The sequence below is a fragment of the Gigantopelta aegis genome, chromosome 10 (genome assembly GCF_016097555.1).
Source record: "Gigantopelta aegis isolate Gae_Host chromosome 10, Gae_host_genome, whole genome shotgun sequence".
NCBI lineage: Eukaryota > Metazoa > Mollusca > Gastropoda > Neomphalida > Peltospiridae > Gigantopelta > Gigantopelta aegis.
Genome location: NC_054708.1, coordinates 80788053 through 80804098, shown reverse-complemented (window position 1 = coordinate 80804098; position 16046 = coordinate 80788053). Strand labels below are relative to the sequence as shown.

At 39.0% G+C, this 16046-nt stretch overlaps 1 protein-coding gene across 2 annotated transcripts; it reads right to left on the bottom strand.

Annotated features, from left to right (window-relative positions):
- Positions 1 to 763: 763 nt before the first annotated feature.
- LOC121384465 (vitelline envelope sperm lysin receptor-like) lies at positions 764 to 15512 on the bottom strand. 2 transcript variants are annotated; one of them, XM_041514869.1, is made up of 10 exons: positions 15371 to 15502; positions 14290 to 14333; positions 13908 to 13950; positions 11306 to 11487; positions 9598 to 9749; positions 8919 to 9067; positions 7730 to 7817; positions 7043 to 7196; positions 3719 to 3773; positions 764 to 1052 (listed from the first exon to the last, which is right to left on the bottom strand). In XM_041514869.1, exons 2-10 carry the CDS (start codon positions 14329 to 14331, stop codon positions 814 to 816), a joined length of 1104 nt encoding a protein of 367 aa, XP_041370803.1. In that variant the 5' UTR covers positions 14332 to 14333; positions 15371 to 15502; the 3' UTR covers positions 764 to 813. The 2 variants fall into 2 exon arrangements, with proteins under 2 accessions (XP_041370803.1, XP_041370804.1); XM_041514870.1 differs by lacking the exon at positions 7043 to 7196 and having other exon boundaries at positions 859 to 1052; positions 15371 to 15512.
- Between the last annotated feature and the right edge of the window lie 534 nt (positions 15513 to 16046).

The following is a 16046-nucleotide window of genomic DNA, read 5'->3' as shown; positions in this document are numbered from 1 at the left end:
TTTTACAAGGGCTATTTCCACAATGGCTGATGCAATATTGCAATAGCATTTTATTTTATTTTGTTATTTAAAAAAGATGTCTACCATACTTCATATTTGTTAACCTATTTTACATATGTTCCATAATAAATGTTATTCTAGCATACTAATATATATTTGGACATTGAATAACAAGTATATTATCTCAATCGTTTTCCAGTAGTAAAATTACATTTACCTTTTCTCTAGGAGGCCGTAGGCCTAAGAATAGTTTTGGTCCTTTATGAGTATAAGCATAATTAGCAATAAAGTGGGATTAAACTGGTTTAGAATTCTTAATTTGTCTTGTTGTAAACGATAATTATGTCGGCTTAGCTATGGATGCAGATGTTTACACCTTTTTGGCTCGTGGTCTCATTTGCATAATACTATAGTCCGTCCCACAGGGAACGCCCTTTTCATACTTTGGAATTTACTACAAGTTATTTCTTTATGATTTGTAAATTGCACACAAAATAGTATTTTATTGTATTTCCAAAACACCTTTACCTTTTTTCTTACGTCAAACTAAACTGAAATTATTTACAATTTAAAAAATATATATATATAGAATGATGGGATGGACTAATTAATCATGTGATACAATTTGTAATCGATATGTATACATTATTTTGTATCCCAGGGCCGGCTTCATCACAGCGCATATACCCCTCTAAGATCAACCAAAAAAACCCCAAACACACACACCATCACCAAAAGGTTTTAAAATAATGAAGTCAACAAATTTAGACCCAACGTTTATTTGCTACGTAGAATATCACAGTATTGGAGGAGTTATGTTAACGTCACGAACGCGGATGCTGGTTGGTTGGTTTTATAGCACGTGATAACAACAAGTACAAAAGCCACAATCGAGAATGTTGTCATGGTGATGATGGCGACCCACATGTTTTTCTTGTGGTTTAAGCTAGTGACGTCAGCAGCGGTGTTAGCTTTCGTAGATACCTCGTCAGTCGTCGATGTTTCTAGCTGCAGCAATAGGGACGGACTTTGTGCCGAAATAATGTAATTCCCTAAAATGATAAAGTTGTTATTATTAACAAAATAATCTTGATTGAAATCATGAGAAAGTTCAGTCAACTGTTTCTCGCCGACTATTTTTGCAAGACTGGGTCCAATTTCACAAAACATCGCATTTTCATTTTAAAGGGAGTGTAAACTCAAACAAGAGCCTTATGTGTTGGAAAGATGCATACCTGGAACACCTACACATACTGACACTTTAACAAATGAAAAAGGCGTAATTTTAGAGTTAATAAAAAACCCATGATTATTCCTGCTACAGAATTACTTGCAGGACGGCTGATAATGTCCATTATGTTTAGAAGGGTGTCCGTGCGGTTATCACACAATACCCTGTGATCTTGATAAAAGAGGAACGTCTTTTTAGTGTGCCTAGACACAGTGTCTGGGGACCGTCTAAATATACACCTGCCAATCAGGAACCACAGGTACAGGCCACAGAAAGACAAGACCAATTAACTAAGAAAACACTCCTAATTGTTATTTCAGTACGTGGGTTAATTTATGTACAAAACATAATACAGTTATTTCAAAACTTTGACAATGGTGGTTTATTTTGTATTAAAAATAATATCTAATTGTTGCTGGCTTAGTGGGATGGCTATTATTACAGAATATTGCGCTGCATCTGCAAAAATCAGGTATGTTTTGTTTCTTCAGTTCGAAGACTTAATTCCTCACGTGACACGTTAGGTATTACGTAACCACCAGCTCGCCAGAGGGCGTATTTATTGGGATGGTACAAAATGGCTGCGCCCGTTATATATAATAGCCGTCACATTTAACCGTTTTATTAATTAACTATACGATTATATTTGTTGGTATCAAGCAATTATGTGCATTATATATCGTTGAATTGTCCCTTCCTTTAACTTATTTTCATGCTTATATCCAGTTAAGATTCAAGTACGCTGTCCCGGGTACACACCTCAGCCGAGCTATCTGTCCAGGGCATTGGGTTAGTTGTTAGTTTTGTGCGTGCGTGCGTGCGTGCGTGCGTGCGTGCGTGCGTGCGTGCGTGCGTGCGAGAGAGAGAGAGAGAGAGAGAGAGAGAGAGAGAGAGAGAGAGAGAGAGAGAGAGAGAGAGAGAGAGAGAGAGAGAGAGTGTGTGTGTGTGTGTGTGTGTGTGTGTATAGTGGCCTTGCACCTACCCACTGAGTCGTTGAAACTCGCTCTCGGTGGGAGCCGGTACCGGGCTGCGAACCTACCAGCCTTATTTACGATAGCTTAACCACGACGCCGGTTTTGCACGTTTCTATTAACCATGTTAACAGTACAACATGTATATACCCCTGGGAATTAATTTAGCACCACCTAGTTTTGATCATATGACTTATACTTCGCAAGTATGTGTGACCATTTCAGGGATACAAAATACTGAAATTAATGTTCTGTGTATATAGATGATATTGAAAATGATTGACAGCAAGTGAAGCTGTCGTTACATCAATATTTAATGTGTTCCAGAGGGAAACACAGAATCTGTATATATGCACAAAAATGTAATATACAATTAAGTATGGAGCTGGAATCACTCATAATTCTGATCAAACGTATCATTGGTAGTAAATCTTAAGGCAGAAATGAATTTTACTTGTAGAATGCAGGAAATTGCATTTCAGAACATTAAATTTTAAAAAAATTTCAGAAGAGCATAGCCCCGAACACCCTAGAAACTTTGCTTTGCGCCCTCGATCTCAGTCAGTTCCACAATATCTATTTGCTTCCACCGTGCCGGACACTGTTGTGCTTTTCATAAGAAATTAATTTATGTCATCTTGGTAAATACCAGATAGAAGATATGTAAAAAATTTCAATAATAGGTACGGACAATACCTTCTAGACATCGTTTTGTCTGCAGTACAATCCAGTTTGTACTTTAATTAATTTCCACGGGACCTACACATCTTTCATTTCCTTTCGTCCTTAAAATACTCCGTAATCTTGCGTAATGTTGTAATGTCTGCGTCAAACAGATGTCAAACACATGTAAACGTAATTGTATAACAGCTAGTCGCAGACGTCAGTGTACGATGTTTTGTGAAATTAGTGTTTTTTTACGCTGCACGTTGAACTGATGACTATTTCGGAAACCATTGAGAATGGTTTGTCAACGTTTAGCAAAAAAAACAAAAAAACACCGCTGACTGAATGTAGGCCATATCATATTGTCAACTAAGATATGCAAGTTTCAGTGGGTCTCACTACACGGATTTGACCTGCCAAATCAATATTGCAAATACATGTGTAGTACTAGTTCTGTACATAATTCTTATAGAAAGTGACATGGCATGAGTTTACAGTTTACTGGAGGGTGGGGCGAGGGGGTATTGGACGTTGGAGGGAATTTGCCCTGAATTGTTGATGTGGGACCTAATTCACTAAACTCTAGTTTATGATCTCGCATTGCAATGTAACACCATGTACGACGGAAACAAGACGACATTGAAGGGGCTGACCGATATTTAGGGCACAAAACAAAGTGTCTAAGAGGGTTTGGGGTATACTCCTTAACAAATGGTCGATACCCTAGTGTGTTGTGGGGAAGGGGCTAAGGAGAGGGTATGTGTGCGAGGCTGGAAGGGGCAATTGGCCTCCCCTCTATCGACCCTTCTCATACGCGTGTGGTAACAGTATTGTATTAGTAGTTACTCACCACTTGTAACAGAGGCTCCAACTTCTCGGCGTCTCCTTTCCCTAGTACACGAGCTCTGGAGAAACAATTATATACCTGTAGCATTACGTAGAGTACTTACAATTACTTCATTTATACACAACAAAATATACTCTTCAAAAAAGGTAGGGGAACCTTAAATATTAATGTTAATATTAACCATTAGACCGAACATACGTTTTGACCACAGACATCCTAGTAAAGAACGTTCAGGTCTGTTTATCAACACACCGAAACACATTACATAGTTTGCACGTACATCACGCAGTTGCCCCGTACACGTGCGTGGGGTGTCATTTTCAATTTTGATAATTTCAAGGAAAGTCGATTAATCACTGTGGAACATTATTTCTGTCAATCTTTTTAATTCTGTTGATCATACAGTTGTTATTGTTTTGTTTTTAGTAATTTTTATTGTTTGAATTTTCGATGCGGCGTATGCTACGCGATGAGCGTCTATGGGCTATTGGCATGCTGCAAACGGGCAGAAGTCAGCGTAAAGTGGCCAACACCTTCAATGTTTCGAAGTCCGTGATTAGCAGACTATGGAACAGGTCGTGCCAGTGCAAAAACAGGAGTACAGGATCGATTCATCCGTAACCAGGCTCTAAGAAATCGAGCTCAAACGGCAAATCAAATTGTTGCAAACCTTAATCAGGCTACTGGTGTCCGAGTTACGGGTCAGACATTAGAAATCGTCTTCATGCAGCCCATCTTCATGCTCGATGGCCCCGGGTTGTGCCTACCTTGACAAATCGTCACATTGCCCACAGACGTGAATGGTGTAGGGAGCGTCAGAACTGGGGTATTCGTCGCTGGTCACGTGTCATGTTTTCAGATGAGTCCCTATTCACTTTGGACTTCCTTGACAGGCGTGGTCGTGTCTAGCAACGACGAAATTAATGGCACGCCAACGTCACTATGCGATTTCATGACAGATTTGGCGGTGGATCGGTTGTGGTGTGGGGTGGTATCACTATGACTGACAGAACCCCCCTCCATATTGTGCAAGGAAGGGTCACTGGGCAGTACTACCGGGACAACACACTGACACCCTTTGTCGTCACGTTTGCTAGGCGTGTGGGTCGATGTTTTGTTTTTCAAGATGACAATGCCCGTGCTCATAGTGCACGAATCGTCAATGCTCACCTCCAGCAGCACAACGTCTGTCGAATGCCATGGCCAACAATGAGCCCAGACCTTTCCCCAACTGAACACGGCTGGGATGCGATAGGGAGACGTGTGTGTCATCGTCAAAGACCGCCGACCACGTTAGCGGAACGTGGTCAGGCGCTGCAAGAGGAGTGGAACAGACTCCCTCAAATGGCCTTTGGGAGACTCATACGCAGTATGCCTCGTCGACTGAATGAATGTCTGACACATCGTGGCGGTATCACCCACTACTGATAAAAAAACCCGTCAACTTTCAAATTTCACTTCTGACCGCAATTGTCCTTCAAGATGTTTGGTGGTCATAAAACCGACTGTAATACTGAACTACCGGTTGTAATGTTTGCCCAATTGCTTCACTATTATCATATAACCATTCCCCACAGCTAATATACCTTACAATTTTGGCAACTGTAAATTCGTATTAGAGTTCCCCTATTTTTTTTAAAGAGTATATACACAACAAAATTAAATGAAGGCCAGTAAGTATTTCTGGTTCTTTAAAGGGAGGGTCAACTCAAACAAGAGCCTTATATGTTGGAAAGATGCATACCCGGACCACCAACATATACTGACACTAATGCAAAAACGCTTAATTTTAGAGTTAATAAAAAAAAACCTCGATTATTCCTGCTAACGGGGGGGGGGGGGGGGGGGGGGGGGGGAGGGAGGGGGGGGGGGGCGGGGCAGCCATTTTGTTTGTTTTTGTGATGTCCGGTGGTATAGCTGCTTGGAGCGAGGTGACGTCAGCTCTGGCCAACTCCTCTATGCAGTGTAAACAAACGCTCTAATTTACAAGGGTACTTCATAGTATAAAAAAAACTATTAACTAAATATATTTCAATAGAACGAAATGGAGTTATAGTATTTTTATCTTTTAAAAAATCTAAAGAAAAAATGCATAATATTAGGCCTATTGGTATGCTACGTTCGAGCAAAAACGACCACTCACGATACCAAAGTGATAATTTTCTTTTCTTTGGTACTACGTAATTGGTCATTTTTGTGATTTTAAATGAGAAAGTCTGCTTAATCATGGGTTTTACAGAATTACTTACAGTAATAAAGCAGGACGGTTGATAATGTCCATTGCGATCTGAGGGGTGTCCGCACGGTTATCACACAATACCCTGTGATCTTAATAAAAGAGGCATGTCTTTAGTTTGTCTAGACAGTGTCTGGGTACCGTCTAAATATACACCTGTCAATCAGGAACCACAGCTACAGGCCACGGAAAGTAAAGACCAATTAACCAAGAAAACACAATACAAAACATAATACACTTATTTCAACACTGACAATGGTGGTTTAGTTAGTATTGAAAAAAAATATATACTTGTTGCTGGCTTACTGGGATGGATATTATTACAGAACATTGCGATGCATCCGCAAAAATCAGGTATGTTTTGTTTCTTCATTTCGAAGACTTAATTCCTGACGTGACACGTTAGGTATTACGTAACCACCAGCTCGCCAGAGGGCGTATTTATTGGGATGGTACAAAATGGCTGCGCCCGTTATATATAATAGCCGTCACATTTAACTGTTTTATTAATTAACTATACGATTATGCTTGTTGATATTAAGCAATAATGTGCATTATAGATCGTTGAATATGCATTCAAGGCCAAATGCCTTAATTGTCCCTTCCTTTAAAATCGCAATTTTGTAACGATTTCAATACACGAAGAACAACCACCCAAGAAAGCCCCAAAACGAACAAACAAAAAACCCCAAAATAAAACCAAACAAACAAAACAAAACGCCCAACCAAATCCAGTGTTATCCACGGACACGGCCAAACAAACAAAAACCCCAAAACTAAGGGCGTAACAAACGGCAGAAGGTGGTGAAAAAGGTGAAATTGCCCTAAAATATATCAAATGTTCCTTTTACTATGAGACTTACTATGAGCCGATTGTTTTTAATGCTCCCACCACCCCATCATTTAAGCTTCAAACAACCCTTTGTATTCCGTTTATCGTTTGGACCCATTCGAAATTCAGAAGGAAGCAAAACACAGGCACATTTCAACTAAGAAAAACTAACAGTTTCTTATTTAACCTGGAAAGGCAAAATCTGACTAGTACTCTTTTTGAAAGTGAAACTAATATCTAGCTTAAACGTTTTACATACACCGCTGCATGCTACTGAACACATCGTGAAGTTGCATTCGAATTTGACATAGTTTTCACCGGGTATCTCGAATACTTCGAAATAAGGACTGAGTGACGATACGCCATTAGAGTTGAAACCTTCGTTTTTCTTCAATATGAGACCATCTCCACAACTGGAACGAAAGGAAGATTTGCTAAGCAAAACCTTTACAACTTCTGGTTGACATCAACTTCATCTGCCATCGATTCACCAAATGGATCACTTAAAACACACAAACACACACACACAACACACAACACACAACACACACAACACACAACACACACAAACACAAACACACACACACACACACACACACACACACAAAACGTCTAATGTAGGCCATCATAAATAATTATATATGCCAGATTTTCATCAATTTGTCACAATGGGACGGATGTGTGTGGGTGTGCGTGTGTGCGTGCGTGTGCGTATCAATCTTTAGCTAATAAAACATACAGGGGCTGGCCTTCATCCTTGGAGCGGGAAGGGATGCAAATTTAGATTTTATTTTATGATGGCCTTAACCAAGAAACAATGAGGAATTATTCTACAACTTTAATGACAATACCACATTATTATAAGCTTTGAATTGCGTGTTCATTTTGACGACAATCTAGAATAAAATTAGTTCTCAGTAAGGTCGTCCGACCGACTGGTACTCACCCAGCTCGGAGCAGAGCGTATCTCTTCCCATTTGGAACTCCTACTGCATCACAGTGGACGGGGCGGATCCCAATCTCGGCACCAGACCCTGAAAATAGCCCCATTCCAACGGTTGAATTATGAGACGACATTTAAAATTTTAGTCATTTAGTTTTCCCCATAGACTTTGGAAGGGTCTGGGTAGAGGACAGTTGCCCCCAGCTTTGAAAATAATGCATTAAACCAAAACCCACCCACCCAACCCCCTCCCCAATCAACGCGCCTGAATCATGCAAAAGCCCCACATGAACATCTGAATATACCAAACGATTTTAACGAGTATTGATGAATTTACTCAAGTGGAAACAGTAAAATTAACCTAGTGGCCAAAACTTTATAATGGGGGCGACAAGCAAATTAATGAAGGTGTTGGGGGGGGGGGGGGGGGGGGGACAAAAGAGATGATTGGAGGACATGGAGGACATGGTCAACATGCCACTTCATGGGCTACTCTTTTCGACTAGCAACAAGGGATCTTTTATATGCACCATCCCACAGACAGGTTAGTATATACCACGGCCTTTGATATACCAGTCGTGGTGCACTGGCTGGAACTGGAAATAGCCCAATGGGCCCACCGACGGGGATCGATTCCAGCAGCAGACTTCAAAGAACATTTTGCCATCTGTCACACGGCATTTCCTCCTGTGGTTAGTTACAAATTTAATTCGTTATAAATTCACTCAAATCTTACAAGGTATTAACCTGGTTTGATGTATGCCAAGGGCCGTATCTAGAGGGCGGTGGGGGTGGGGTGGTGATGGGGTGGGGGAGGTGCGCAGATAAAAATAAAGTGCCCTTTTGAGTGTTATCAGTGTTTAGACGCTGAATTACAAAGTTCTAGGGCAGATGCAGGACGTTTCAGGGACGGTGAAACGTTTCAAAATGAGCGCTTACAGTATTAATTGAGGGGTGTGTGGGGGAGGGTGTAACGTTTAAATAAACAGGAATCCCACTGTACCCACCCGCTCAAGTCAATTTACTTTCTTGTTTTTTTAATTACATTTTCCGGGGAAGCACTTGTAGACTTCGCTTGAAATAGTCTAAGACCTCCACCTGCTCTATGCACACACGCATGGCTCTATTACACTGTAAGATCGAATTCTAAAATTAATAGAACGTAGCGAGGATGCGCAGTAATTATGATTACCGTCCATTTCCACCATGAGTTGCACTTTTCTGCCAATAGCCACCGAGCTGTCAGTGAACTGGTTACCGAGGACGTCACACAACGTCAACGTCACTGCTGACGTCGCGGCGAAACCCATGTGACTCTGAACTTCGTTGGGCGCGATCAGACTGAAATGTAGTAAACGGAAGGAATAATACGTACACCACGCCACTTTAAACTTTGGCTAAACTACGGTTATTTAGTGGTTTCTTTAACTCTTCAGACAGAGGCAGAGGCAGAGGCAGAGGCAGAGAGAGAGAGAGAGAGAGAGAGAGAGAGAGAGAGAGAGAGAGAGAGAGAGAGAGAGAGAAGAGATGGGGAAGGAGAGACGATGGAGATAGAGGGAGGGGGAGGAGGAGGGAGGGAGAGAGGGGGAGAAGGGAAAGAGGGAGAAGGGAGAGAAAGGGAGACATGAGACATACAGACATATGGGAGAAGAAACCTACTGCCGACACAGACTACTCCTTCCAATAAGCAGCAACGGGATGTATGTATTTCCCAATAGACAAGACAGACATACCATATTATTTGGTGTAGTTGTGGGGTTCTATTTGGGACGGGGAAACCATTGAGAGCGGTCGATACTACGACCCATCGCGCCTTAAACCTATCGTTTTAAGACCGAGCCTCGTCTGGTCCTGTACGTGTAGTGTGTTACCTTCCAGTGATATTCTTCATGGCGCTTTCTTCCGTTTTCTTATTGTCGAACGTGCACGTGACCCGGAACATCTCGTGCTGCTGGATGGGGTTTCCCTCTTCACCAAACGACACTTTCACCAGCAACGTGTACACAGAGCTGTTCACCATTTTCTGAAATCGTTTCGTACATGTAACATTTCATCAGTTTGTAACGTTCGTGTGTACTAATTCTAAGAAAATAAAGGAAAGAAATATTAGTTCAAGAAGCAATTTGAGACTTTGACCTGTAACAGTACATGATAAAGCTACATACAGAAATTCATCTCGATATCTTAAGGCGTTGCAAATTTTTAAAAATAAAATAACTCCATAAAACTTAATTTTCATATCTCCAAAGTTCAACGGCCATAACTCTGAACAATGTGTAAATGCCATGAAAGCCAAACGTTATCTTTAACAGTACCTATAGGGTGTACACTACCAAATCAAATCCCATAGACGACAATAGTAGCATATGGGTATATAAATACTGGGTATATAAATACTACCACCCCTCACACTTACAGTGAATCAGAAAAAATTGGGGGTCAAGTTACTCGTTTCTGAGATAACGGTTAAGGTCTATGACTACCCTAGTTCCACACAAACATTTTTTTTTTAAACAGGTACCACATACATGTTTCAAGCACAAGGCTATTTGACACACTGGTACTAGATGAAATAAAATTGCATTTTTTTTTTTACCCAGATGAAACTTTTTTTTTTTTTTTTTTTACAACCAACACACTCACATTTATAACCAATCACAGGACTTGTGGTGTTCACTTCTCTATCAAAAGTTCGGTGCACCTCGAACTTTGAACCAGCCGGAAGTTATACCTATAGGTTGGTAGGGAACTAATATTACAGCATATTTTACAACACAGTATCCACGGCCTTTGATGCTCCTAAGAGCCATTGAATGGGATTAGTAAACCCCGGGCCCACTAAGGTCGATCATTCCTGCGAATCTTCGCACCCCAGACAAATGATTTATCAGAGCTGTAGACACCCCGCCACTAAATTAATTCTAACTTTTATAATTATAATACATTAATAAAGGGCTAAGTGAAAATATTTCTTTAAATATTCCAAGGGTTCTTTCATATGCATATTCCCAAAGACAGGACAGCACATATTATGGCTTTATAATAAACCAGTTGGTTGGCACTGATAGGGACGGCGAAACACTGAGAACTGTGTCCCCCAAGAAGGTGCATTTGAAGCTCTTCCGAGTCTCGTGTGTGTCTGTGTGTGTGTGTGTGTGTGTGTGTGTATGTGTGTGTGTGTCTGTGTGTGTGTGTCTGTGTGTGTGTTTGTGTGTCTGTGTGTGTCTGTGTATGTGTGTGTGTGTGTGTGTGTGTGTCTGTGTGTGTGTGTCTGTGTGTGTGTGTGTGTGTGTGTCTGTGTGTGTGTGTGTGTGTCTGTGTGTGTGTGTCTGTGTGTGTGTCTGTATGTGTGTGTGTGTGTGGCGGGGGGGGGGGGGGGTGGGTGGATATGAACCAATCGGAGCCTATTTACATTTTCATGGAAACATTACGACACCCTTCGCCCCGAACCCCTACGTCTCTGTAGGTGACCACTCAACCAAGCCAGATCCCGCCATGCCAATAACAGCCAGAGATCTATAACTGAAGCAAGAGAACCTCCTCATACCGAGTTATGTCCCCCACACTTCCTTCTTTTACCTGGAAGACACATGGAAATTTCACTGACGATGGATACGATACATCCAGATGGAGGTTGACGCCATCATTTTCGTTAAACGACACTTCGCCCGATTGGCAGACGGCTTTGGCCTGAGCGTGCAGATCTGTCGTCACCGTGACGTAAGCGTCACTGGTAGTAGACGATCCGCAGGATGGCGTCACTGTAGTGAAATACAAAATCAGCATTTAGAGCCTGTGACCCAGCAGTATACGAAGCACGTGCCTCTCTGTTTCGAATAAAATTCACTGTGAAGTCATACAAACACTAGGACTACCAAAAACACGTTAGATTTGACAAACGTGATAATATAGGCTAAGCAAAAGGTTATAGGCAACGTCTAAGTTAGTGCTGCAAAAGTTGTAATAACCGAAAACAAATTCAAACTATCTAAAATATTTAAATAAATAAATAAAATAAATAAATCACTAATAAAAAGTGCATATTCTTTGAGGTCAGACAACACTCCCAATATAGCATGTATCCCAGCAGTGTTTTGATTGCTAGAAAAACACGTCATCTAAAAACGCGATGAAAAAGGCTTTGGTCAGATCTAACAAAGGTAGTTAGACGGTAAGATCCGTTTTCAAACAGACTGAAAATCGATGCCTAATGAGCTATTAAAGTCACTGGTCGCAGATGTGGAAGTAGGCCTACGTAATGTTTCTGTATCACATAATATGCAATTTGAGCTAATACACAACAAGATGAGCAGAAATAGGCCTACTAAAGTAATGTCAGAAATAGAATAAAACTGATTTTCGTCGATTATGTCTTTCATATTAAACTGACAAGTAAATATTTTGTAAATATATATTTAATGACTATCTAATTTAGCAGTTACTTGTTTGGGCTCTCATTGAGGTACAAGGTGGTGTTTACTCTTGAACTTAAAAAGAAAGATGTCAGTGAACAGGTGATCGTGTGCTCTTTATTGGAACAGACTATAAAAAACAATTGATCGACATGTGTTAATTCCATTGCTGTTGCAATATGTGAGGGACCGTCTCTGATGACGGTTTACTCCCATCACTCTCCAAAACAAAATATTTGTAGACATTTTTAAGTAACTTTTGAGCAAAATTGTCAAGAACCATTCTGAGTGTGATCTATTATATCGGTATTAAAGGTGCTATGTACATATATTAAAGGTGCTATATCCAGGTTGCATAATCAGTTATTGCAAATAAAAAAAATTAAATAAAATTTTGCTTTAAAATTTAAAAACTACACCTTCAACTATATGCCTATAAATGATTCTAACAATATAATCTTATCTATTAAAGTACTAATCAAAATTATACCCAGGTGATTTTCCAGTGTTATATATTATTTATGAAAATCTCTGGAATAAAAACCATAAAAATGTGTCAGTATTATCATGACCTGTTATGGTATTCAAATAACCGGCACAAAAAATGACAGTAAATGACCGTTATAGATAGAAATATGAGATGTATTTACAATTTTACTGCAAAACATGTGTAATTTGAAACGGACTATAACACCCTGGTTGATATTGATTACACCTGACAGGTGAAATCACAAGTACTAAGTGTAAGAATACATAGCAGTCCAGCATATTAAATCAAATAACTAAAATAATTATATAAATTTGCTAACAACAAAATTACTTCTGTTGTATCCATATAATCAATGTGCTAATAAATAATTTGTTCAAATCGTAATCTGACAAAGCAGTATATTGAACTTCATTGTATTGGAAAGGACAGGTGTATTATTTCTGCTATCAATATCAACCTGGTTGTTATATAGTGTGTTTCAAATTACATATGTTTTGCAGTAAAATTGTAAATACTTATATCTATAACAGATCATTTATAGTCATTTTTTGTACCGGTTGTTTGAATACCGTAACAGGTCATGATAATACTAACATATTTTTATGGTTTTTATTCCAGGGATTTTCATAAATAATATCTAAGACTGGAAAATCACCTGGGTATAATTTTGATTAGTACTTTAGTAGAAAATACATTTTTATTGGAGAATCTTTATCACAACAGATGCTCACATACAGGTAACTATGATATAGCACCTTTAAGTGGTTGCAAGATTGTGTACATTTCTAATCTACTTATATTGAACTTAAATTCACTAAACATGCTTATCATAATTAATAATTTATGCTGCAATTTAAAATATTCAGTTAACTTGCAGTTTTAAATTAAAAGTTAGTTCAAGGGTAAATGAAATTGACACATGTCGATCAAAATGTGTTATAGTCTGTTCCAATAAAGTACACAAATCACCTGTTTACTGACATCTTTCTTTTAATTTCAAGAGTAAACACCACCTTGTATATCAATGAGAGCCAAATGCTAAATTAGGTAGAATATCATTAAATATATATTTACAAAATATTTACTTGTCAGTTTAATATGAAAGACATAATCGACAAAAATTAGTTTTATTCTATTTCCAACACTACTTTAAGATTTGCAAAAGTAATAATTAAAGAAGGAAGTAATATATGAGTAATTTGACGGTAAAATTAGTTTTTAGCTGCGCAAAACAACTAAATGCCTTTTAAGAAAAACTATTGCCGTATATCACATTTACCTTTCAATATGTAGCCATTAGGAATAGTCGATTCACATGATACCTGCAAGTACAAACACGTACCAGATAAATTCGTTATGATTTTTATTTATTTAAAATATTAAGAAATAGCATCCATGGAGTATTAAAAACTATATAAAACACTTAAAATGTGTCTACGTTATTAGTTTCCTGTAATAAATTAGTATAATAAAAAAATAAATGACACTTATTATTATTAGGGTTTTTTTTACCAGCATTATCTCTTCTATAATAAGCGTTCAAGTAGTGCGTTATTAATGTATTCAAGTAAAATATATTCCACTTAGCTTTAGAACGGCCAGTGGAATTCGTTGACATACCTATTAATAACGAATATACCCGACATTTTCCTAATACTCACGATCAATAGGACGAGCGCCAAAATCGTGAAGTAGGTCGACATTCCTGAAAAACATGAACACATTTCCTATATGACGCAGGAACATGATGGGAGCAATGCCAATTAGCTGGCCAATAACATGCAATTAGGGTCTATAAGTATTTCAGTCTCCAACATTATAACGGCAAAATAAGTGTTTAAATATTTGTTTACTCATTTAGATACAAACCATGCACATTATTATTATTTTTTTAGTCTCACGTCATTCTGTAATGTCCTTTGACAATACTCGCTAATATAGGTCATATAAAAGTGGATTATTCTCCATTTGAACTCGGGGTGGGGGTGGGAGTGGGGAGGTGCGCACACAAGGTTATTAAAACGTATCTTTTAAATTTTATCTTAATAGATTCTATTATTGATTATTGTTACAATAACGTCAGGTGAGATTGCAGCTAAAACGAATATGCACATTTTAAACATTTTTGAAGTAAAAATAGAGGGGGGAATGATGCAAATGCACCGAAGATTCATCTATCGAATTCATTTGAGCTAAAAACGTTCTCCCATGCCCGGTTCTTTAATTAATTAAGCCAGGGTCAAAGCTGGACCTCACATGTAATATGCCGAATTTGGGCAGACATCCGTCACCAAACGGTCGCGTGTGCAGAAAATTATACGGGGAAGATCTAGACACACGCGAGAGACGTTTCTAGGGGGACAACTGTGTGCTTCCCCGGAAAATATATTTAAACAATTTAAATTCAATTTTAGCACCGCCAACCCCCCCCCCCCCCCCCCCCCCCCCACCCCCTCCCCCTTGCACTCGCCTGTCAACTTCAAATTTTAATTAGCCAAACAGCCAAGATGGCGGTCCACTTAAAAGGTAGGACCTACATGCGATTTACGAATTGGATTGTTGACGAATTAATAATGAAATCTATTAGCCAAATTCAACTAAAAATTCGCATAAATTTACGAAAATGGAGAACGTCCGTTTAAACTTTGATCTACGAGAACAACGGAATACATTACTATAATTACATTCGAATACACTACTATTATAGCGTGTGTATTTAAACTACTGAAAGAAAGAAATTACCTTCGATGGCGAGGGACGGTCTCCAGTAGTCACAAATGTGTCTGTCTACACAGGAGAAATGTCACAGCGTCCGGTCACAACAAATACCATATGCACGTGCACACCTAATTCACATGTGAACGATTTCCGAGTCGTGATTGGACACAGTCTACGACGGAACGTGTTTTGGGTTCGGGTTCTACTAAACTGCAAAACTTCCTTGTGTCGATTTCTTGTTTGAACGTTTTAATGGACCCTCCTAATTTTGTAGCCATCAAAGATACATTTCATTTTTGCATAATGGCGTCTTTCCGCCATATTATTTATTAACATGCGCTTTGAAATGTAAAGATTATACCTTCAGCTATAATGTACAAAAATTACAACCAGATAATTGTATTTACTATTAGAACTGTTTTTTTCTTTGAAATTAGAAAATCTTTAGAGGACATGCGATGGCATTAGGCGTTCACGCGAGGCCAATACTCTGTAACATTATGACAAGTGGATGTTCACAACAAGGTTGCTACCTTTGTGAAATGCATCGGCCTCTCTAGCTGTCATCAGTCATTGCAAGAATTTCCGGCCTCGCCAATTTCATAAGATTTGTTACGACCTGATAAGATAGGAATCCAGTCGCACTGAATGCAATTACGTGTTAAAAGTACAGTTTCGATATTCCCAAATTATTACTACT